Source organism: Narcine bancroftii, chromosome 4 (assembly GCF_036971445.1).
Source record: "Narcine bancroftii isolate sNarBan1 chromosome 4, sNarBan1.hap1, whole genome shotgun sequence".
In the NCBI taxonomy this organism is placed as follows: Eukaryota; Metazoa; Chordata; class Chondrichthyes; order Torpediniformes; family Narcinidae; genus Narcine; species Narcine bancroftii.
This window is the reverse complement of record NC_091472.1, coordinates 285,307,747-285,332,270: the sequence shown is the minus strand read 5'-3', so window position 1 is coordinate 285,332,270 and position 24,524 is coordinate 285,307,747. Positions and strand designations below refer to the sequence as shown.

General features: G+C 41.9%; 1 protein-coding gene across 1 annotated transcript; it reads right to left on the bottom strand.

Moving 5' to 3' along the window:
- Positions 1–12,758: 12,758 nt before the first annotated feature.
- Positions 12,759–17,532, bottom strand: dbi (diazepam binding inhibitor (GABA receptor modulator, acyl-CoA binding protein)). The gene is made up of 4 exons (XM_069935245.1): positions 17,407–17,532; positions 14,646–14,763; positions 13,678–13,740; positions 12,759–13,086 (listed from the first exon to the last, which is right to left on the bottom strand). Exons 1-4 carry the CDS (start codon positions 17,509–17,511, stop codon positions 13,010–13,012), a joined length of 363 nt encoding a protein of 120 aa, XP_069791346.1. The 5' UTR covers positions 17,512–17,532; the 3' UTR covers positions 12,759–13,009.
- Positions 17,533–24,524: the final 6,992 nt, after the last annotated feature.

Here is a 24,524-nt window from a genome sequence, read left to right as displayed (position 1 = left end):
TCCGTGGATGCTGCCTGACTTTGAGTCTCTACAGTCCCTTTTTATTCACTCAAGATACCAGCATCTGCAGGTTTTATGTCTCTCTGGATGCTGGATCTTAGCTCCATGCTGATATAATGTGAGATTCTAAGCAGAACAAGCAAATGGAGCTCTTTCTGAACAGAGACTGAACATACAGCAACATCAAATGAAAATGCAAACGTCTAATAATGATCAACAGGCAGAAGCAAGTCAAAAAGCATGGGTCCTTCATAGCAAAGTCAAAGGATAAATTGTATTTATATCTTTGCATGCTCAGCATCTGGAAAACTGTATAAATAATTTATTTTCAGCTGTGCTGATAGAGTTATCCCAGAAGTGAACATCAAAACAGACAACTTTCATGCATGAAACATTTGACAGTAAACAACAAGCAGTGTTCCATGGATAATTTGAAGACTCTGGAGGTACTACAAGTAGTCACATTAATACATGGAATAATACAGTGCGCTGTTTTATTTAGGCAATGAACCAAAACGTGTACCTATAATCACAAGTGAATCAGAAGTCTTTGAAACAGCTGCCCTCATGTAATCAAAAATGACAGCCTGCAAAGAAGAGCAGTGCTTCACTATTTTAGAGTGTAACCACAGTTCTTATACAGGTATATTATTATATTAAGTGATATGCCCCTTTGTCTACAATATTGTTGTGTGCTTCCAACAAATTTATAAAACCTGCTTCACACAAGATGATGAACAAAGTACATTTCAATATCCCCATCACCTTGCATCTTAACTGGGTTTCCATTTGCAGAGGACACATGTTTAAGCATTTGAAAACATGGGACTCTACATATGCCAGTGCTCTATTATGAGCTGTGTACATTTATGGCAGACAAGGTAGGTTTGTTGGTGGTAATTGGAGAGATTTCTAATTTAATTAATTTGAGTCCAAGCTTTTCTACAAAGAATGATTTAAAAGATGCATTAAATATATCCCGCAAGAGGTCAAATATTCAAATACTTATTATTATTCAAGTGCTAATTTAGTGCCTGAATACTCTTACCTGAGAGAATGACAGCAACTTGATTGAAATATGAAATATTGGATATTCAATGGAAGTATCTCTAGTTCAGTGGTTCTCAACATTTTTCTTTCCACTCACATCCCACTTTAAGTATTCTCTATACCATAGGTATAGGTATAGAGCCTGCAGCTGACGTGGACTTTTTACCCCCTCCATAAATCTTCGTCCGCGAAGCCAAGCCAAAGATACCATAGGTGCTCTGCGATTAGTAAGGGATTGCTTAAGGTGGGATGTGGGTGGAAAGAAAAAAGTTTGAAAACCACTGTTTTTATCGTCCCTAATTGACTCATTATGTGCACGGTTTCATAACTCCAAAGGAAATGGGTCAATGGCAATTTTTCTCAAGCAAACTATTTCAGTAACAATTGGGTCTAGAGCAGTGGTTCTCAACCTTCCCTTCCCATTCACATCCCACCTTAAGAAATCCCTTACTAATCACAGAGCACGGATGGCATAGGGATTATTTAAAGTGGGATGTGAGTGGAAAGAAGAAGGTTGAGAAGCACTGAACATTTGGATTTATAGTGTATAGGACAGTGGAAGCAGAGTATTCAAATTTTTTTTGGAAGGGAAATATATACTGTGAGAGATGAGTACAACTGATATAAAAATATGAAAATGAAGAAACTAAAATTGATACATGGGTAAATGAATAAAGCCAGTATGAACAGGATAAGACATGGATATTAGAATGCAGGAAGCAGAATCGTCTGAGTAAGATAAAAATCTCCTAGCCTGACAGAATCAGCAAGTTCACTGTATGAATGAGATAAGGATATAAGGATAGACAAAAGATAATAGAATGTAGGAAGTAGAGTTAGTCTGAATGAGATAAGGGTCTTCTAGCCCCAGATAGAATTAGCAGGTTTGCATATGTAATTAGTAAGCCTTAGACAGTATTAGCCAGTTCTACATATGAAGAGGACACAGCCCTGAGGGTCGGGAAGGTGTAAATTAGAACAAAGACAGGTTTGTGAATAAGACAATGAGGATAATGACATGATAAGACACCGACAGGATACCCCCTGGTCCTCCAAGTGCACAGAAACAGCACGTAGGCAGGCAGGATTGCCTAATGCCAAACCTCTTCAGGAGGCAGAAGAATGTAAAGGGGGGGGGGAATTCCTATACTGAAATGAACTGTATAAAAGTTGGGTGAGCCCTAGTGTATGTGTCTATTCCCAGGGTAAGGGGAAGCACCCAACTTTGCATTGTTGTATAATAAATGTTCTTTGTTCTCAATTTTTGTCTCAAGCAATTTCTGTGAAGGTACTTATGTTTCTAACAAATGGGGCTCGTCCGGGATCCTACTCCCTCCACTGACAGTGCCCGACGACGGGGGTAGGTGCACCCCAGCTGATTCAGCTGGACTCACGGATGAAGGGTGACTGGTCAGTGGATCAAGCGAGTGATATCCAAGAGGCATTGAGAACAAACAACGAGAGGAAGTTAAGGAAGCGCGCTAGAGCTTGCTACTGGAACTCAGTAAGAGGAATTTTACTTGCCTGTTAGTATGGGAGGTGTGGGTAGCAAGGAAGAGAATCCTGGTGAAGTATGTGAGAATCAGATAACCAAGCAAAGCCCGTTAGGATTAAAGTTATCTGATTGTGGCGCGGGAAGAACCCGTGGAAAGAACAAACTGACCATGGTCAGGTATTGTTGTCTGGAATGGGTTAAAAGTCCGATTAAAGGGAGCTCCTCATACTGGCCAAAGCTCGGATCCGAGGATGTGTCAAGCATTGAACATCTGGCTCTATCAAAACCAAAGAGATAATCTTGAGAGCAGGGAATATGCAGCCTGCTGGCTCAGGGGATCGTTTGATCAACTGGTTTTGAATGAAAAAGAATGCAAGGACAAGAGAGATGAGGAACCTTTTGTCCCTGAATCACAAGGATGGGATGTGTTACATTCCCTTCCTCCACCTTATGTTGCTCCTATGCCGGCTCCTATCTTTCCCCCCCTCCTATGCTCTACCCTTCTGCACCTTCCCCTCCTCCCCCACAGCTAAAGAAAAGAGATGAAAGTAGGAGTGGTATGATGACCCTTCACAAAGTACTCGATTACCACCTCTATTGACAAGAGAGAGAGGCGACTTTAATTCAGAGCAGTGTGAGACCCTCCGGGAAGAAAGGGCAGAACCCTTTGATTCATTTCCCAGAGAGCAGGAACCTAGACATAATAAGCCAGAAACTAACTGGATGAGAATTCATGTATTTAAAAAGGCACACCACCTTATTATTATTACAATGCTGTGGCCACTGGAATCAAAGTGGACATGATGAAATAACCATGCATGGCATTTTTAGAGTGAATCAAATTAATTTACTCTTCAAAACCCATGCAACCTTTTAAAGCCTGAATCACGCAGCCGACATGTGTTGATGTCATCATGCACTGATGTCATAGAGCTGTTTTGATGCATCCTGGGAGTTGTAGTGCCACCATAGTGCCGCTATAATGCACATATTATAAATCAGTGGTTTTCAAACTGAACCCCCACCCCATAAACTCACATTCCATCTTAAGCAATCCCTGTGCCATAAATGCTATGTGATTAGTAAGGGATTACTTAAGATGGTATGTGATTGGGAAGGTTGAGAACCACTACTCTAGACCCAATTGTTACTGAAATATTTTGCTTAATAAAAATTGTCATTGACTCATTTTCTTTGGGTTATGAAACAGTGCACATATTAAGTCAATTAGGTACGATTAAAACAGTGGTTTTCAAACTTTTTCTCCCCACCCACATAGCACCTTAAGCCATCCCTTACTAATAAGAACACTTGGGGCATAGGGAATACTTAAGGTGGAATGAGTTTCGGTGGGGGGGAAGGGGGTTTGAAAACTACTGCTATAAATGTTAAAGTGAATGTGGCCGCAGTAGAATGATGTTAAGTGGCCAGGTTCAAGTGTAAAGACTCACTGGCGATGGCAGTGCCTGCTGCCCCAAACGTGGTACAGGGTAGGTAAGCCAAATTAGTTTAAAGTAGTCTTAGAAGTGAAATTGAACTACTTTGTAATGAATTGGAAAGATGAAGGATAACACTATCTATGAAAAAAAAGCATCTGAGCTGGTAATATTTTGAGAAACAAAGCATCAATGCTGTGTAAATTGTGCAGAGTAAAATTAGTCCACTAAAACACCTAGATCAATGCATCATCTTTTGAAAATGAAGACTGAAACTGTGAATGTTGTGAAAAACAAACATCTACACAAAGTCCTGGAACACCTGGACAGCAAAGATGCATAGATCAGGATGCTCTTTTTCGATACAGTTCAGCATTTAACATCATCATCCCCTCATACTGATCAGTAAACTCCTCACCTCTAAATCACAATCAGGTAGGACTGGTAAGAACATCTCCATCAATACTGGAGCACCACTGGGCTGTGTTCTTAACCCTCTGCTCTACACCTATGATTGTGTGGCTCGATACAATAACACCATCTACACATTTGCTGACAATACCACAGTAGTGGGTTGTATAAACGAAGGGGATGAGTCAGCATGGAGATTGAAAACTTAGCTGAAGGGTGCACCAATGTCACCAAATCTAAGGAGTTAATTGTTGACTTCAGGAAAGGAACACCAAGGAGGAGTCACGTGATGGAGTAGTGGCCAGTAGGGGAATACCAGCTCTCTCCAGAAAAGAAGAAATAAAGTGAAGAAAATACAAAGTTCAAGAAATACAAAATATAACAAATAAAAGATAAAGTTGTAGAGAAAAGAAAATGGCACCGAAGAAGGAAAAAGTAAAAGCAATGGGAAAAAAAGAAAAGATGCCGGAAGAGAAAGGAGAAGGCCTTACCTGCATGAAGAAACAGGGAGCTGTCGTGGAGAAGAGAGCCCATTCTCTGAGGTTGGTGACGACCCCGCAGAGTCGCAACCTCACAACTGCAAAAATGGCTCTGAGCCAAACAAAAGTGCACTTACTAAGGAGAAGGAGAACACCAACGGGAGGGGGGCTCAGCACAGGAGCGGGCAAACAACACGATCAGCTGAGGGATGCCCGACATCAGGGCTCTCAGCTGGAAGAGGAAAGCGACAGGAAAGAAAAGCAGCAGCAGGAGGCCCAACAGATGAGTAGCCCAGAAGAAGAGGACCAACAGCAAGAAGCCAAGCAAGGTGAAACCCAGCAAAGTGAGACAAGCAACTCATCAGGAAAGTCAGAAGAGACACAGACACAAGGAAGAGAAGAAGACACAAACACAGGTGCAGACACAGAAGAGGAAGACGATGACCAAGATCTGAACAGAGAAATAGAAGGTAAAACAGATGGACAGAATATAGATAAAGTTTTTTTCAAGAACAAATGAGAGCATTAAAAGAATGGTTGACATTAGAATTTAGTGAAATGAAAAGTACAGAAGATAAAGTGAATAGATTAGAGCTGGTCATGACAGAAATAGGGAAAAGAGTAGGAAATGTGGAAGAATGGGAAACAGCTGTAGAAATGGAAGTGAATGACTTAAGAAGAAAATTGGAAGAAAGTGATAAAAAAGTTAGAGTTACAAGAGTTGTTAGCTCAGAAAATTGATATGTTGGAAAATGTTAGTAGGCAAAACAACATAAAAATAGTGGGTCTAAAGGAAGATGAAGAAGGCACAGATATGAAGGAATTTATAAAAGAATGGATCCCAAAGGTCCTGGGAATGACAGAAATACAAGAAGGAATGGAAATAGCAAGGGCACACAGAACACTAGCTCTGAAACCACAGACACATCAAAAACCAAGATCTGTTTTAGTAAAATTTTTGAGATATACAACAAGAGAAAATATACTGGAGCGGGAAAGGAATAAAATTAGAGAAGACAATAAACCATTGGAATACAAGGGTCAAATTTTTTTTTTTTTTACCCAGACATAAGTTTTAAACTCTTAAAGAGGAAGGAGTTTAATATAGCAAAATCAATCCAATGGAAAAAAGTTTATAAATTTATGTTAAGACATCCAGCTGTGCTTAAAATATTTATCCCTTGGGAGCAAAATAGACTGTTCTTGGATCTGGAGAAAGCACGAGAATTTGCAGAATGCCTGCAGGACAGAAGGAGAGATGAAGAGTTGTAACAAGAATGAAGAATGGTCATAAAATATATAAAGATACAAAAATAATGTATATGTAAGAACTAAAAAAGGGATAGAGAAGGGAAGAAAGGAAGTAAGGGGAAAAAAGAGGGTAAACTTTATTATATGTGTAAAATAAGTGTTTTCTGTTGGGGGGGGTTGGGTGGGAGAGAATAACAGTCACTGCGAAATCAGTTGATGCTTGCGAGCAGGTTTGCAATTCAAATGGAGAGGGGAGTTGTGGTTGCCCAGCAAGGGATAAGGGGCAACTCAGAGAGGGGGGGCGGCATTTGGGGCTAAGGGAATATTGGATGTGGGAGTTGTTGAAGTATTTTATGTTTTAAATGTGTTGTCATACATTGAGTTTAAAAAGGGAAAACAGAGATGAAAATGGGGAAAAGGGGGATGGTGGTGGTGAGGAAGCGGAAATGAGGTGTAAATAGGATACGAGATGGCCATGTTGAATTATATGACTATAAATATTAATGGAACATAACCAAATTAAACAGAAGAGGCTATTAAACTTACTGAAAAAAGAAAAAAATAGATATAGCATTTGTGCAGGAAACGCATCTAACTGAAGTGGAACATAATAAATTAAAGAGAGACTATGTAGGGCACGTAACGGCAGCATCATATAATTCAAAAGCTAGATGTCTAGCTATATTAATTAATAAAAATGTACCAATCAAAATAGAGGAGGAAATAATAGATCGAGCAGGGAGGTATGTAACGATAAAGTGTCAGATATATTCAGAATTTTGGAATTTGCTCAATATATATATACACCTAATGAAGAGGATCAAAAGTTTATGCAAAATATTTTTTTGAAGATTGTAGATACACAAGAAAATATATTGATAGGAGGGGATTTTAACCTTAATTTAGATCCAATGTTGGATAAAATTGGACAAAAGACTAGCAAAAAGAATAAAGTGGCCAAATTTATGGTTAAATCAATGCAGGAAATAAAACTTATGGATATATGGAGGAGGCAGCACCCAAGAGAGAAGGAATACTCATATTATTCGAGAAGGCATAAAACATACTCAAGGATTGATATGTTTTTGTTGTCAGCCCATATTCAAGGGAGAAGTTAGGAAAACTGAATATAAAGCTAGATTACTATCTGATCATTCGCCCCAGTTATTAGCAATAACTGGAGGACATCCAACCAAAAACATATAGATGAAGGTTAAACTCCATGCTACATAAAAGGCAGGAATTTAGAAAATTTATTGAATGCCAAATTAAAACGTACTTTGAAATAAATATGGAATCAGTGAAAGACAAATTTATTATGGGATGCAATGAAAGCCTTCATTAGTGGACAGATAATAAGTTATGTAACTAAGATGAAAACGGACTACAATCGGGAAATAGAACAGTTGGAAAGGGAGATAGTAAGTACAGAAAAGGAACTAGCAAAAAGGGATGATACAACAAAAAGAGAATTGGCAGACAAAAAATAAAATACGAAACATTACAAACGTATATGGTGGAGAAGAACATAATGAAAATAAAGCAAAAATATTATGAACTAGGAGAAAAACACACAAAATTTTAGCATGGCAACTTAAAACAGAACAAGCTAAAAGAAGTGTATTGGCATCAAGGAAAAAGAAAAAGCAAATTACATATAATCCAAAGGAGATTAATGAGAACTTTAAGAAATTTTATGAACAATTATACCAAACTGAGAATGAGGGGAAAGATGATAAAATAGAAGAGTTTTTATCTAAAAATGAACTGCCCAAATTGCAAGAAGAGGAACAAAACAAAATGATAAAACCAGTTGAAATAGAAGTACAGGATATATTAAAAAAGCTGCCAAACAATAAAATGCCTGGAGAGGATGGATTCCCAATAGAATTCTATACAACATTTATCGTTATTAATTCCTCCTCTCCTGGAAGTAATGAACCAGATAGAAGAAACACAAAACTTGCCAGATTCATGTAAGACAGCAATAATTACAGTAATACCAAAGACGGGGAAGGATCCATTAACACCAGCATCATATAGACCAGTATCTCTACTTAACTCAGACTATAAGATAATAGCAAAATTATTAGCAAACAGATTGGCCGATTGTGTACCAAAAATAGTAAAACAAGATCAAACTGGATTTATTAAAAGACGAACAGCGGATAATGTCTGTAAATTTATTAATTTAATTTATGCAGTTCAAGGAAATAAGATGCCAACAGTGACCGTTGCTTTAGATGCAGAAAAAGCCTTTGACAGGGTAAAATGGAATTATTTATTCAAAGTATTACAGAGGTTCAATCTACCAGAAAAATATATTAATTGGATTAAAGGTAACAGTAAATGGATATATATCGAACCAATTTAAATTAAGTAGGTCAAATAGGCAGAGATGCCCATTATCTCCCTCACTGTTTGCTTTAGCAATAGAACCATTGGCAGAACTGATAAGAACAGAAAATCAAAGGGATAAAAATAAGAGGAGTATTAAATCAGTTTATTTGCAGATGACATCATAGTATTCTTAACAGAACCAGAAATATCAATAAAAGAACTACATAAGAAATTGAAGAGGAGTATGGAGAAATATCGGGGTATAAGATCAACGCAAATTAAAGTGAAGTGATGCCAATGAGTAATGTGGATTATACAGAATTTTTAAAAGAATCACCATTTAAATGGGCAAACACCAGCAACCCGATACCTATGCATTTGGTTAGATAATAATTTAAGCCACTTGTACGAACAAAATTATCAGCCACTAATAAAGAAATTGCAGTAAGACTTAGAACATTGGAAAGAATTACCGCTAATGTTGATAGGGAGGGTAAGTTGGATTAAAATAAATGTCTTCCCAAGGATACAATACTTATTTCAATCGTTACCAATTCCCTTAACAGAGAAATTCTTTAATGAACTAAAGAGAATAATAAGGACATTTTTGTGGAAAGGGGGGGAAACCGAGGATAGTGTTAGATAAATTAACAGAGAGGTACAATCAAGGTGGTTTGCAGTTACCAAACTTTAAAAATTATTATAGAGAGCACAATTAAGGTATTTATCAGATTTTTTTTATCAGACAAGGGAAAAACCAGATTGGACTAAGATAGAGCTATATAAAATAGGGGAGAAGGTACCAGAACATATACTTTATAAGTGGGATGAAAAGCTGGTACAATATAAAAGCTCACCAGTATTGCATCATTTACTCAATATATGGAAGATTCACTTAGAAAGGAAAAAAAACAAACGACCAAATACCAAAATCATTATTGACTCAAAATCAACTAATCCCTTTTACAATAGATAACCTTTCCTATAGAGGATGGGAGAGAAAAGGAATTAAAAGAATAGAAAATTGTTTTTTGGGAAATAATTTATTAACATCTGAACAACTGAAGTACAAATATGGAATAACTCATGCTACAATGTTTGCATATCATCAACTGAAAGCTTACTTAAAGGATAAATTGGGAAACAGACTGAGATTACCAGAAGGAAGCAGCTTTGAATATGTGATTACAGAGACAATGATAATTAAAAGATTTATAACGAACATGTACATCAAGCTGCAAGATAAGGAAAATGATGAAATAAGTTATAAACCCAATCAAAAGTGGGAAAAGGATTTAAACAAAGATAAAAAATGAAACATGGGAAAAGTTAAGTACTGGAACTATGAAGAATATAATAAACACGAGGTTACGCACGATACAGTATAATTGATTACACAGGTTATATGTCATGCCCCAAAAGTTAAAAAAAATTGGATCCAACATTATCAGATAGATGTTTTCGCTGTAAGAAGGAAATAGGAACAACAGTACATGCAATTTGGGCATGTGAGAAAGTGAAAAGGCAAGATCTAAATCAGATATTAAATAAAATTACAAAAAAAATAACAAAAAATCCAGAGATCTTTCTTCTAAGTAATACAAGTAAGGAATTAGGCCTCAAACTGGATGAAGCACAAAAAAGATTTATTATGATAGCCTTAGCAGTAGCAAAAAAAATGTATAATGTCAACTTGGAAATCAGAAGAGAGCCTAAGAATACAGCAATAGTACATGGAAATGAATAAATGTATTCCATTGGAAAAAATTACATATAATTTAAAAAATGTCACATTATTTGAACAAATTTGGGAACCGTACATGGAACATAAGAGAGAGGGCTTGCATCGGACCTCCATCCCCTAAAATGATACGACAAAATGACTTGATCCAGTGTGTAAAAGTAGGTGACAAATGACATTGTTTAACGGTTTTACTGTATTGTATACGTTAAATGTTTATTGGTTTTGGAGGGGGGGGGGTGGGAAGAGGGGAGGGAAGATAGGGGAGAAAAAGGGGAGAAAATGCCAGTGTAATTTTAAAGAGGGAAATGTTTGTATGTATTTTGGTTGATATGGTTCAGTGTGGATGGTGGGTCTTTGATGATTGCTGCTGCTCCCTGACGGCAGCATTCCCTTAGATGTACTCAACACTGTGATATCCCAGGTTGTGTCCATTACCTTTTGGAGGGCTTTACGCTCAGGAGTATTGGTGTCCCCATACCAGACCATGATGCAGCTGGTCGGCACTTTTCACCACACATCTGTAGAAATTTGCCAGGGTTTGTGATGTCATACCAAACCTCCACAAACTCTTGAAGTAGAGACTCTGATGTGCTTTCTTAACGATGCCATTGGTATGTTGGGTCCAGGAACGATCCTTTGAGATAGTGACTCATAAGAACTTAAATTTGCTCACCTTCTCCACGTCTGATTTCCCCCAATTATCACTGGATTGTATACTGGTGTAACTTTTCAAAGCATATCAGCATCTCTCTACTTCAAGAGTGTGGAGGTTTGGTATGACATCACAAACCCTGGCAAATTTCTACAGATGTGTGGTGAAGTGTGCCAACCAACTGCATCCTGGTCTGGTATGGGGGGACACCAATACTCCTGAGCGTAAAGCCCTCCAAAAGGTAATGGACACAACCTGGGATATCACAGTATTGAGTACACCTAAGGGAACGCTGCCGTCAGGGAGCAGCAGCAATCATCAAAGACCCACAGCATCCACACCCACACGCTCTCTCTGCTGCCATTAGAGGAATAGGTGCCTTAAGACTCGCACCACCAGGCTCAGGAACAGCTGCTACCCCTCCACCATCAAACTCCTTAATGACAAACTCAATCAGACTCATTTACGGAATCTTCATTACCTGTTTACAGTTCTTTGTTTGTTTAACACTGTGTCCAGTTTTTTAACACTACCAATTAGTCATAATTCTGGTGGCCTGCAGGAAAAAGAATCTCAGGGTTATATGTGATGTCATGTATGTGCCCTGACAATAAATCTGAATCGACTACAGGAACTGTTGCTAGTAGCCTCTGATATTAAGTTTCTTATTGTGAGAAAACTACAGTAAGACAACCCTTGTAGGAGGTGAGAGTTCACAAAGTTATGAAGCTTATTTAGCCACAAATATACACATCACAGTAAGTTCATTTGTTTTGGCCAATCCCATTTTACACTAAAAATGATTTATGGATACACCAAACAATCTGATGTAAGCAAGTAATTTTGCTGATGTCTGTTTTAAACACTTGGAAAACAATATCTAATTACAAAAGACTATTGTCCAAACTCCTGAAAGGAGAAGTTGAACTGTTTCCCCGTGTTGACTGTCTAATTGCACAGAACAATTTTCCGCAGAGGCAAAATTAAAAACCCAAACTGTAAATATGCAAACACTGGGTACAAGAGACCAAGAGAACCCCATGCCAAATTAAATGCAACTACTGAAAAGAAAATCTGATAAAGTCTGATTTTATATTAAATCCTAAGCACAACTTAGACAAAATTAATTTAAAACTGACCTTTACTGAAGATGTTATGTTTGTTTAGAATGACAGTCAGTCTCCAAACAGCCTAGTCCTAAGGTCTCCATTTAGAAATACAGGCCAGTTAAATTACTAGTGCAATACAGGGAAAAAAAAACAAGACCATTATTTTTGAACATCCACCCTGCAATTCTGCAATGGCAGGGAATATTACTTTCATGTTTCCAAGAGACATGTGTAGATCTCAGTGTTCACAACTGATGGGTTAATTTCCAATGGTATATGTTTTCCATGCAAATCTCTTCATTGTATTCATTTCATGATTTAAATGCACATTAACAATTTTTCATCCATTCCATGCTTATCTTCTGTCCCTTAGCCAATTTGATTCATTACATGTATCTCAAATTCCATCATAGATGTTCTGGGTTTAAATTTTTTTACAATTTAAAATGACATGACATTTCTACAAGGAACTGGAAAGGAGACCACTTCAACCAAGATCAGCATGGCACATGTATGTGTATATATATCTTACTCTTTCCCTCCCCCATCCATTCCATTCCCTAAACTGGAATTTATTTTAAACAGCTTTCCTTCCAATGTTTAGAACCTGGAATTGATGGATGAAAGAAAGGCCAGTCATTCTTTCTGAAGGCTAAAGTTACAGAACAGTTTCTGAGTATGGTTGTACATTTTTGAAGTAAAAGTATTTTGTTCAGGCAACCCTGGTGAAGTTCAAATACTTGTGATTTTTTAAAAAAAGATTATGTAGTCCAAGCAGACGGAAATGAGTATTAGTTAAAACTCTGCCACAATTTTATTTTTCTATCTAGGTTTACTGGAATACAGTTTTCAATTCACAGACATGAGTAAACATTAGTAAATATTATGAGTTGCCTCATCATAGTACAAAATTAAACAAACCACCAGTAAAGTTTTATTTAGATATTATTTCATCTCAACATATAGCAAAGAAACAAATTAGTTAAATCAGTGCTGGTTTTCTATGATAAAGAATGTGTTCTTTCATTTAAAAAAAATCATTTTATTCAATGCCGTGTTTTTCTTTTAATTCCTGAACCTTTTGTATGTACTTCTTCATCATGTCTTCTTTGTCTGAACCTATTTAAGAGAAGTTAAAGAATTTTAAAAAAACACAACCTGGATTCTATGCACAAAGTTAGCATACAAGAAAGCTTTAATTATATAAATGGAAATTTTTTTGATAATGAAGTGTCAATAACAGATCACTTAAAAGTCAAAATGAAAGATCTGAATATCTATGGAAGAACTTCCATTTTTTTAAAATCACCAAGTAAAATCAAAAACATGTCCACCCTAAATATAAAGAACAAAAGCATTTTTGATTCCTTATGAATTTGGACACAGTTTAAACTAGGACCACCTTGTTACAATCTGAGTGATAATTAGGATATCTTAAAATTACTGCAAAAATTGTCAATTTAAATATACAGTGTATACTTAATTATTTAGTTAGGTTCAAATTATTACAAGCATTCTTGAGAATTTATAATTTTAATTTATAATTGTTAGTTAGTCAGATTTCAAAAATAGCTGGAAATTTGGGTTTTGGATTTGCAATAACAAGCTTTATTAGAAATAATAAATCACAAGAACTTGAGGAACATTCTATTTACCATACATATTATATTGGCTAATCAGAAGCCTTTAGTTTTTCTGTACACCACTAACCTTTCTGTGCTTTCCATGCATTCCATTTGGCTTTTCCTTTTAGGTCAAGCATGCCTGGACAGTCTGGGGAAATAAACAAAATATAGTCATGCATTGGTTAACGTCCACAATAAGTTCTGTGAAATAAGATGTTATGCAAGCATATTATATACTAGTCTTTCCCAAATTTTTTTGAGCTGACGCTCCCTTGGCTCCCAGGCCACTTCCCTAGTTTCTACCCCCCCTCCACAAAACACACACCTCTTTAAGCTGAATGTTAAATCCATCTCCTTCTCAACAGATGCTGCACAATCTGCCTTGATCGCTAGTATCTACATGCATGCAATTAGACGGTGTAGAAATCACTGTGTTGCAAACGTTTGGGAAGTAACATTTGTGGATCAGAAACATACATCAATAATTGGGGCCACCAGCGGGTAGGTATGAATCGTCCGGGGGTGCGTTTGTTGCACTAGACTCCTGGCAGAATTTACTGGTTCCTGGGACCCGAGCGGAGAAATCACATTAAGGTGGAACTCCGAATTTGGAGCAGGAGACTCGGAGGTGATTCAGCTACATCACGTAGGCGTGGAATGATAACGGTACGCCATGCCAGCTTTCTCCGCATCTTTAGTTGAACTGTAGACTGAAGGGGTGGCTAAACGCGGGCATTTGGTTCTTGCGAAAGACAAGGTGCCTGTGGGTGTCAAATATGCTAATGCTCCAGAGTGATCTTGGTGATGCAGAATGGATATTTATTTTCCAGTTTGTGAGAAATTTATTGCTGGTTAATGTTATAAGGTGGTTGGCTTGCTATATTTAGATGAATGTTGTGGACTGGATGGGTGTGAATGAGGCAGATGACCCCTTTTCCTCACTTTATGGGACCATGGATGTAAATGCGGTCATATGTTGCCTGAACGGACGTTATGCAGAACATGACTGTGTGGGTGTCTGTGCGCACGCGCTAAATGTGATTACCAACAGACCTATATTCACATCACCAACAGTTGCTTGTTTGTATAGGCTGTAGAGAAGCAACATGTCTTCATCAGATGGTTTAGTCTTGAGATGCTTGACTTCTTTTGCTGCCTTTTCAAAATCATCCTAAAACAAGAAAACAAAACTTCAGATTAAAACCATCTTTGGAACATCAAAACTTACAAACCTGCCCAAAATGCATGGTTGTGTGCATTCCACAAACTTCTTCATAACCACACTAGATAAACCAGATAATAAATGGAAATGACATGCCCAAAAAAGGCAATATTTGTTGAGCTAGTCACTAGCAGAACAAGTACACATAGCAAGATTACTGTACCTGTCAACTAAAGATCGCTCGTAACCAGATTGTGAATGGTGTTTTTGAAATGGTCCATTGATAACATCGTGCATCAAATACAGAAAGTTCTTTTGATATACTGTTACTAATAAAGCTTGTTAATTCTCACATTAAATTGCAGTTCCCAATCTAATATTTCAAAATTTAAAAATTAGGCCCATAGCATTTGCATCCTTCTCCCTAGAGAAGCTCAGGTGACAAGAACTATACCATCTAACCGAGTCTAATCTCTATGCAGCAGAAACTAGCATATCAAGTGCCATCGATAAGAATGTGAACCCCTTGCTTTAAAATGTACAGGTTATAACTTGTTATCTTGATAGCTTTCGACTTATTAGTCGTTTTCCGAGAAATACATTTTTTTTTTGCCTTTACATCCTTGTAATATACAATGAAAACCACAACTAAATGAAAAGTTTCCATTCTTTCTCAACATTAAATGAAAACTAGGAGGCTGGAGTTCTCTGGCACTTTCTGTATGTTCTTTCAATGTCTGCATGGGTTACCTACAGGCGCTCCAGTCTCCTCCCACCATTCAAAAAAAATGGAGGATGTAGGTTAACTGGGTGGCATGAGCTTGTGGGCTTTAAGGGCCTGTTTCTGTGCTGAATGTCTAAATGTGAACATTTAATTTAATTCTCCTACTAGTAGCACACGTTTAATTGGATAAGCGGATTAGACATACTAAGAAAAGAAAGGAATTTTGTTTGATGAACAAAACAAATGCAGGTGCTGGAAATTTGAAATAAACACACAGTTGGGGCGGGGGGAAGAAACTGGTGAAAGAACTCACTTGGTCGAACAGGATCTGTCATAAACAATTCAAGATCTTCCCTCTCCACCCTCAGTTCCTGCATCAGCAGAGAAGGGGGAGGAATGAGAACGGGGACAGTACATGACAGATGAACCAAGGAAGGATGAAGGATGGGTTCCAAACTAATAAACCTTACTAACAAAGGAAAAGCAATGGAAAATTCACCAGACAATGATAAATTCAAAATAAGTTTTTATTAAATTATAATAATGACATTTCTTACTTATCTCTAACTTGAACTCCACCTTAAACCCCAACCATGAGTAAATGTAAATATGTATGTATGTGTGTGTGTCCAAAACTCTGAAAAGTCTATTTTAAAACTTCAGCATCATTTTGGTCTTGCTCAAAGGTCTTAAATTTTTATTTAGAATTTCATTTCATGAGTAGAAAGAAAAAGTTTGAAAACCACTGTTTTAATCATACCAAATTGACTCGTTACGTGCACTATTTCATAACTCAGAAGGAAATGGGTCCATGAAAATTTTTCTCCAGCAAAATAGTTCAGTAACAATTGAGTCGAGAGCAGTTTTTCTCAACCTTCTCTTTCCACTCACGTACCACCTTAAGCAATCCCTTACTAATCATAGAGCACCAATGGCATTAGGGATTACTTAAAAGTGGTATGTGAGTGGAAAGAAAAAGGTTGAGAACCACTGCTTCTAGATGATGCTGAGTCCCTCCAGCACTTTTGTGTATTGTACTACAATCACAGCATCTGCAGACTTTCCTGTTTAACTTGCTGATTCATCCTCAAAGCAGCATATGCAAGATTTGCAATTCTTTTTCTTATCCACATCTAGGTCAATATGCTGGAGATGAAAAATGTGATTGCAAACCCACTGCCTCCAGTGGAGACAAAGGGCTGCTAAAAAATTTTCCCATTGTAATATCCTCAACTCGATTTCAAGAAACTGCAGTTAACACGACCATAACTTGGGTAATTAGTTCTCTTCAAGTTCGGGAGAATGAAATCATTTTCGTTGACTCGAATGCAGGTAATTATAGAGGAGGACTTCAGTCACCCATTTAAACGCTGCAAAAAGCTATTGGTGTGACTTCCTGAGACCATGGGCGTTCTGGGTCATAAATCAGTGCTAAACAGAAAGAAAAAATAACCAGACTGACTAAAGTTTAGCTTGAGCAAAGGCACACCAGAAGTTGGCATGAATACAGATGCTTCTGGAGTGCCCTTTCAATTCCCTTCCAAGTCACCCGTCATTCAGAAGACAACCCACCCCCCCCCGCAGTAACAAAGGCGAATGTTTCACTGCAGGCTTTCGCAGCCTTTAAGAATCACCGCCGGCCGTCAGCGTAATACGGTACTCTGCAGTCCGTCAACGGGCAAGCACTTCGGGGAGTAACGGGGGCGCCGGCAACGGGCGGCGCCGTCTCCCTGCGGGGCGGGGGGCGCCGGCACCCAGCGGAGCACCGAACAATAGCGAGCGGGAACCCCACACCACCAGTGCACAGCACCCTGCAAGAGTTCGCTCCCTGGCAGCCAGATTGTCTCGGGACTTGCCCATCCCTTGCACATTTCATACCAAATGCAACTCCCTGCACACCCCAGGATGATGCACGAGTAAAGACGTACCTGAGACATGACTGCAGCTTTGCACACTCGCGGACGCCCTTCCCTTTTCCCCGGCGCTGGTCGCAGGCGCTGCGCTGTGGCGCCCTCTGATTGGCGGAGCAGCATCTCCCCACCAGGTCCCTCCCTCGCCCTGCGCCCGGCCAAGCGCTGAGCGCCGTTCGTCACTCTCGCGCGTGCGCGGGGTGGGGGGGTGCGGTCGGTTGTGGGCACGCTAAAGCGCACAAGGAGGAGGGAGAACACCCATCCGTTTTACAAGTGCCAAGGGTGAAAGCGAAATCAGCTCGAGGCCGCTTTCAGACCTCGACCCCCGAGTCCAATCCCTGGCGCCTGCCCGCGTTGCAATCAGGCGAGGGGTCATGGCATCGTGCATTGAACTGACCCAAGTTTTTGCACGAGTGCCGGAAAAAAAGATTAAAATGAAGGTATAAACTTTGCATGGGAGAGAGAGAGAGAGAGAGGACATAAATAGCAACCAATAGCAGACAATTTTTTAACACCTTGGGACTATTGGTCATGCTGTAGGCACAATTTGGAAAGAGCGTGGGGGCAAAAACTAAAGCAATGTCGACTGGACTTCCCAGAATGCTATGAAGCAGAAAAACCCTTCTATGTCTGCTCCATTGTCTGCTGGACAATTTCTCTGCTGCATGGAATTCTGGAAGGGCAGGTCTGCTATTGCATTTCCCCCACGGTATTTATTAATTGTACGCGATCCCACTGCAAGCTCAACCACTATTTAAATTGTGTGCAATAGTGCGACAAAGTTTCCCACACTATAAATTGAGCACTGCCAACTTTCCCACCCTGTTTAAAAATTGTCCGCTTGTGGCGGCTCACCACGAGGCAGGCAAACCGGCCCCGCTTGTCAGCCACGCCAAAGTGGCGCCGTCGGGGATTTCCCTTCCTTCCAGCACGGGGCTCAGAAACCCGCGCTGGGGGACCACGGGTGACGTCAGCACCCTCCAGCGTGCTACTCACCCAGGTCCGGGGTGGGAGTACAAGTGCAGCCCAGCAGCCTGCAATAAACTAGTCTGCTCACTGAGCTCAACCCGTATGGTTGTGTGTGTTATTGAAGGAGCAGTGTAGCTGCCGCTACAATTGCTGACCTTGAAGGGTTCGAATGTCTTTGAACCCATCATGAGAGAGGCTGGGATCAGCGCAATAGCCGTAAAACGGCCTGAATTCTGGCTTCAGGAGCCAGAGACCTGGGTCGGACACGTGGAGGCTCAGTTTCACCTCCGCCAGATTTCGTCTGACACAACCAAATTCTACCATGTGGTCGCTGCCTTGGACCAAACCACCACCAGAAACATGCACCTTGTTCAGCACCCACCCACCGAGGACAAATACGAGAGCATCAAGCGAGTGCTTACCAGGTCCTTTGGTCTATACAGACACCAGCCTGCTGCTTGGATGCTGCATCTCGATACCCTGGGGGACAGGTCCCCGATGGAGCTGATGGACGAGATGCTCGCACTCATGGGTGAGCACACCAACTACCCACTCTTCGAGCGCATCTTCCTTGACCATATGTCAGCTTCACTGACCCGAGGAAGGTCGCCCAGAAGGCGCAAAAGCTATGGCTCGCACGATTCCCAGAGGGCTCAGTGGTCCAGCAGATCATGAGGCACGAGCACCACCATGTCAAGCCCGCCCATAGTGCTGCGGTAGAGCACCCGGCCCCTGCAGGCCCCAAAGAGCATAACTAAGGTCACAGCATCCGCTCCAGGCCTCTGCTTCTACCACCAGCGGTGGGGAGCCAAGGCTTGGAAGTGCCGTCAGCACTGCTTGTTCCAGGGAAACGGCCAGGCCGGCACTGTTAATGGCTGCGGCGGCTGGCCAAGGACACAGCCTCCTCTACCCACGGGACTCAATCAGCGCTGGTGGTTCCTTATCATCATCCTGGCCATGGCCGTCGAGTCCAGGAACCGACCTCGTGGACCTTCCCTCCGTGCGGCCAACGCCAATGGCAATCCAGACATAAAGAGACAAGACAGTCCACTTCCAGATTGGCCAACGGAATTTCACGTGGAGGTTCAGCGTCTCGTCCCTCCCGACTGCCATCCTGGGTGCAGACTTCCTTCTCGCACACGGACTTCTGGTAGACATTCATGGTAGGCGCCTTGTGGATGCTACCTTCCAGGCCGTTCATCTTGACGCCTCCCGCTCAGAGCAACCGCAGATGGCCACGATCAGCATGCCCAGAGACGAGTTCCAGCAAATTCTGGATGAGTTCCTGATACTCCTCAAGCCACAGTTCTCCACTGCCTTGCCACGACATGGGGTGTTTCACCCCATCTCCACCCAGGGCCCACTAGTTCACACCAAGGCACGCCAGTTCCCGCCTGACAAGCTCCAGGTAGCGAAGGAGGAGTTTTCACACCTGTTGGAGCTGGGGAATCATTTGGCGGTCCGACATCCCGTGGGCCTCGCCACTCTACCTAGTCCCGAAAGTCTCCGGTGGCTGGTGTCCCTGAAGAGACTTATCGATGGCTCAACGAGGCAACCATTCCTGACCATTACCCCATCTCTCACATCCAAGACTTTATGGCCAACCTGCATGGTGAGAGGATTTTCTCCAAGGTTGACCTGGTGCACCCTGAGGACATACACAAGATGGCCATAATCACCCCCTTTGGCTTGTTTGAATTTCTGCGCATGCTGTTTGGGCTCAAGAACGCCACTCAGACCTTCCAGCACCTCATGGACTCTGGGCAGGGACTTGGATTTTGTCTTTATTTATTTGGACAACATCCTCATCGTTAGCAAGGACCAGGCGCAACTCAAGGCCCACCTATGTGCCCTTTTCTCCCGGCTGGTCGACTTTGGCCTTATCATCAACTCGTCCTAGTGCCACTTCAGGAAAGAATCCATGCAGTTTCTGGGCCACACCATCACGGCCGAAGGAGCCCGTCGCTCCGAAGGTCGCCGCTATCAGGGAGTTCCCACACCTAAAAAGCCTCAAGAGACTGCAGGTGTTCGCAGGTATGGTCAACGTTTACAACCGCTTCATCCCGGGAGCTGCACGCATCATGCAGCTGCTGTTCGCCCTCATCGCAGCCAAGCACAAGACGCTCGCTTGGAACCCAGAAGCCTGCACTGCATTCGAGGCCACTAAGGATGCCCTCGCGAAGGCCGCCATGCTCGCCCACCCGCACACCGACCTGTGTATGGCACTCTCTGTCAATTCCTATGCCACAGCCATTGGTGCCATCCTGGAACAGCAGGTGAATGGACATTGGAAGCCGCTGGCATTCTTCAGCCACCTGCTTTGCCCGCTAGAACGCAAGTATAGTGCCTTCGACAGTGAATTACTGGGCATGTACCTGGCGGTGCGGCATTTCTGCTATATTTTGGAGGGGAGGACTTTTACTATTTTCACTGACCACAAACCCCTCACCCAGGCGTTCGTGATGACAAAGGATCCCTGGTCAGCCTGCCAGCAGCGTCACCTCTCCTTGTTGGAGTTTACCACCGACATTCGGCACAAGGCGGGGAAGGACAATGTGGTTGCCGATGCATTCTCGCGACTGGCCATCTGCGCGCTGACACCCGGCCTCAACTTCGACCAGCTCACCTGGGACCAGGAATCTGATGAGAAGACGAGGGCCTTCAAGACCTCCATCACGGGCCTGCGGTTCCAAGACCTCCTGACTCTGAGCGGCAAAGGCACCATCCTGTGCGATATCTCCTTGGGCACCCCGCGGCCAGTGGTTCCCCAGCAATGGTGCAGGTAGGTCTTCCGTCACATCCACGACCTTTCACATCCGTCCATCAGGTCCATGGTCCGGATGGTGGCAGAATGGTTTGTATGGCATGGGCTGCAGAAGCAGATCACAGACTGGGCCAGAACATGCACCCATTGCCAGACATCCAAGTTGCACAGGCACACCAGGGCGCCTGTACAGGAGTTTGAGCATGTCCGCGAATGGTTCAGGCACATTCACGTGGACATTGTCAGGCCCTTACCCATTTCCCGGGGCAACCGTTACCTCTTTATGGTGATGGACCGCAGCACTCGCTGGCCCAAGGCGATCCCGATGCCAGATGCCTCCATAGACCCCTGCTCCCGAGCACTGTTGCATGGTTCGGTCGCCTGGTTCGGCGTCCTGGGTCACCTCACCTGCAATCGGGGTGCCCAGTTCACATCTGTGCTCTGGGCACAACTCGCCAACAGGTTGGGGATCCAGCTACACCGTACCACGGCCTACCACTCGCAGGCCAATGGACTGGTCGAACGCCTGCTCTGCCACCTTAAGTCGGCGCTCATGGCCCACCTCACTGGTCCCAACTGGGCAGATGAACTGCCTTGGGTGCTTCTGAGCATCTGCTCCACTCCCAAGGAAGATCTGAACGCATCATTAGCTGAGCTGGTCTATGGTGCACCGCTGGCACTACCTAGTGAGTTCATCAACCCACCTCACAATCCCCAGCGGTCGCCGCACGAACTACTTCCTCACCTCAGGGCACACTTGAACTTGTTTGAACCCCCACCACCTCCCAGTCATGGCACCCGCCTGTCTCACATTCCCAGCGAACTGCTTTCCACGGAGTATGCTTTCATTTGGCGGGACCTGACCACGGCACCTCTGCAGTGACCGTAAGAGGGTTGCACAGCGTTCTGGCTTGACGCTCACGCTGGACATTGGTGGCAGGCGGGAGCTGTTTAGCATGGACAAGCTGAAGCCAGTGCACCTCGATCTCTCCGAGCACGTGGTCATTGCCCAGCCCAAGAAGCAAGGTGGCCTGGCGAAAAAGGACATTGGCGCTGGTTCTTGGGGGGCTATGTGACGGCTCACCATGAGGCAGGCGAACCGGCCCCGCTTGTAAGCCACGCAGCAGAGCAGTTGGCCAAAATGGTGCCGTTGGTGGGGGTTTCCATTCCTTCCAGCACGGGGCTCAGAAACCCGTGCTGGGGGACCACGTGATGCCCGGGTGATGTCACCACCCTCCAGCACGGTTCTCAGCCAGGTCTGGGCTGGGATTATGGTTGTGTGATTGCAGGAGCAGTGCAGCTGCCGTTACACGCTACTACTATTTATTGCTCGCACTTTTCCACGATCCCTTATAAAGGTTTATATAGGTCGGCCCAACAACAACAGGAGCTGAAGGGCTATACTGTGCTATACATAAAGCTTAATTATGTTATAATTATGCATGGTTAATTTTGTAAAGATCATAATTCATTGATCAGGATTTAGGACAAGTCCACCATCACTCGATGTGTCATGATGTCATCAGTAGAAGATCTTCACCCTGTGGATGGCTCCTTGCAAGTGTGAAAGTGTTCAGTGTCCCAGTTAGGAGTGGTCTAGTGTGAAAAGCCAAACCCCTACTCCTATCCCAGGACAATGAACACCCAATTTAGTGGGATGCAAGTGTGAAAGGGGCTTACGATGCATTTTGATCTAATTATTAGAACAATATTTTATTGCATAGGAGAAGCACAGATTTAGATGAGATTTAGATTTCAGATTTATTGTCAAGAGTACATACATAATATCACCGTAAGATTCTTTTTTGCTATGGGCAAGGCAGAATTACCACTAATTGGTAGTGCAATAAAACTGTATTCAAGAAGAAATGTATACATGTAAATTTAAGAAATAAAAGCAAACTGTGCAACACAGAGAGAAAAAAATCAATAAAGTGCAAAAGTAAGAGTCCTTAAGTGAGTCTCTGATTGAGTTTGTTGTTTCGGGGTAGCAACTATTCCTGAACCTGGTGGCATGCATCCTGTGGTATCTATATCTCTTTCCTGATGGAGGAAGCGAGAACAGAGTGTGTGCTGGATGGTGTGGGTCCTTGATCACCGGTGGTAGCATTCCCCATAGATGTTCTCGATGGTGGGGAGGGTTTGGCCTGTGATGTCTTAGGCTGTCCACTAACTTTAGCAGGGCTTTCCGCTCAGGGGTATTGGTGTCCCCATGCCAGACCATGATGCAACCAGTCAGCATACTTTTCACCACCTATCTGTTGAAATTTGCCGGGGTTTATGATGTCATACTAAACCTCCGGAATTTCCTGAGGAAGCAGTGGCGCAGATATCCTTTCTTCTCAATACCATTAATGCATTGGGTCCAAAAAAGGTCCTTTAGGATAGTGACTCCCAAGAATTTAATTTTGCTCTCCTTCTGCACCTCTGATCCCCCCAATGATCACTGGATTAAACACCTCTGGTTTTCCCTTCCTGAAGTCAATAATCAGCTCCTTAGTTTTGGTGACATTGGTAACATTTTGTTGCTAGTGCTCATCTTCAATCTAATTTAGCTATTTCAACCTGATTTAATCCTGCTTGCAGGATCATGACCTGTAAGGTAAAATGGACCAAATGTTACTGAATCCACTGTTTTGATGCCCCAGATCCCAGCTTCTAAAGTATCTTGTGTATTTTAACTGTCGATTTTACTGTTGATCCAATCTCCTTCCACAATAGCATTATTATTGTTTTCAAAACAGGCAAATCTTAAGAACATGTGCAGGGTCCTGAAATTCCCTGCTGTGGCATTTCACTCTGCAGAGCAGGAATTTCTTTCATTTATTTTATTTTTCATGATATGATCTTTGTTGTCAACATCAATACCCCGGTATTTACTTTTGAAAAGGCAGTGGTGAGACATTACCAATGGAAATATGGTAGTGTGGGTACTCCCAACAGTGTTTGTAGTAGGACATGCCTTGACCTAATAGATTTAAAGCAAGCAATGATGTACAAATGTGACTGATTTCGAAGTCTGGATGATGGGTGACTTGGAAGGGAACCTGTAGGTGGTGATGCTCCCTTTTGCCTGTGTGCAGATTTATTAAATACTATTACATTTGCTTTTCTTTAGTTTATAAAACTGAATAATTGAATTATTTAGAAAGATAAAGTTGTGATAGAGTAGATTTGATTTAACTACAAGGATGCTGGAGGAACTTAACAGACCTCACAGGATCCATAAGAGGTAAAAATATATAACCAAAATTCAGGCTTGAGCCCTTCTTCAAGATTATCTACCTACTTCAAAGTAGATTTGGTTGTTCTAGTTAACTCATAATTGAATACTAACCTGACAAGAGAACTGAAGAAATGCCAATCAAGCACCATTTTGTCCTGGATGGTGTTGAGCCACTTG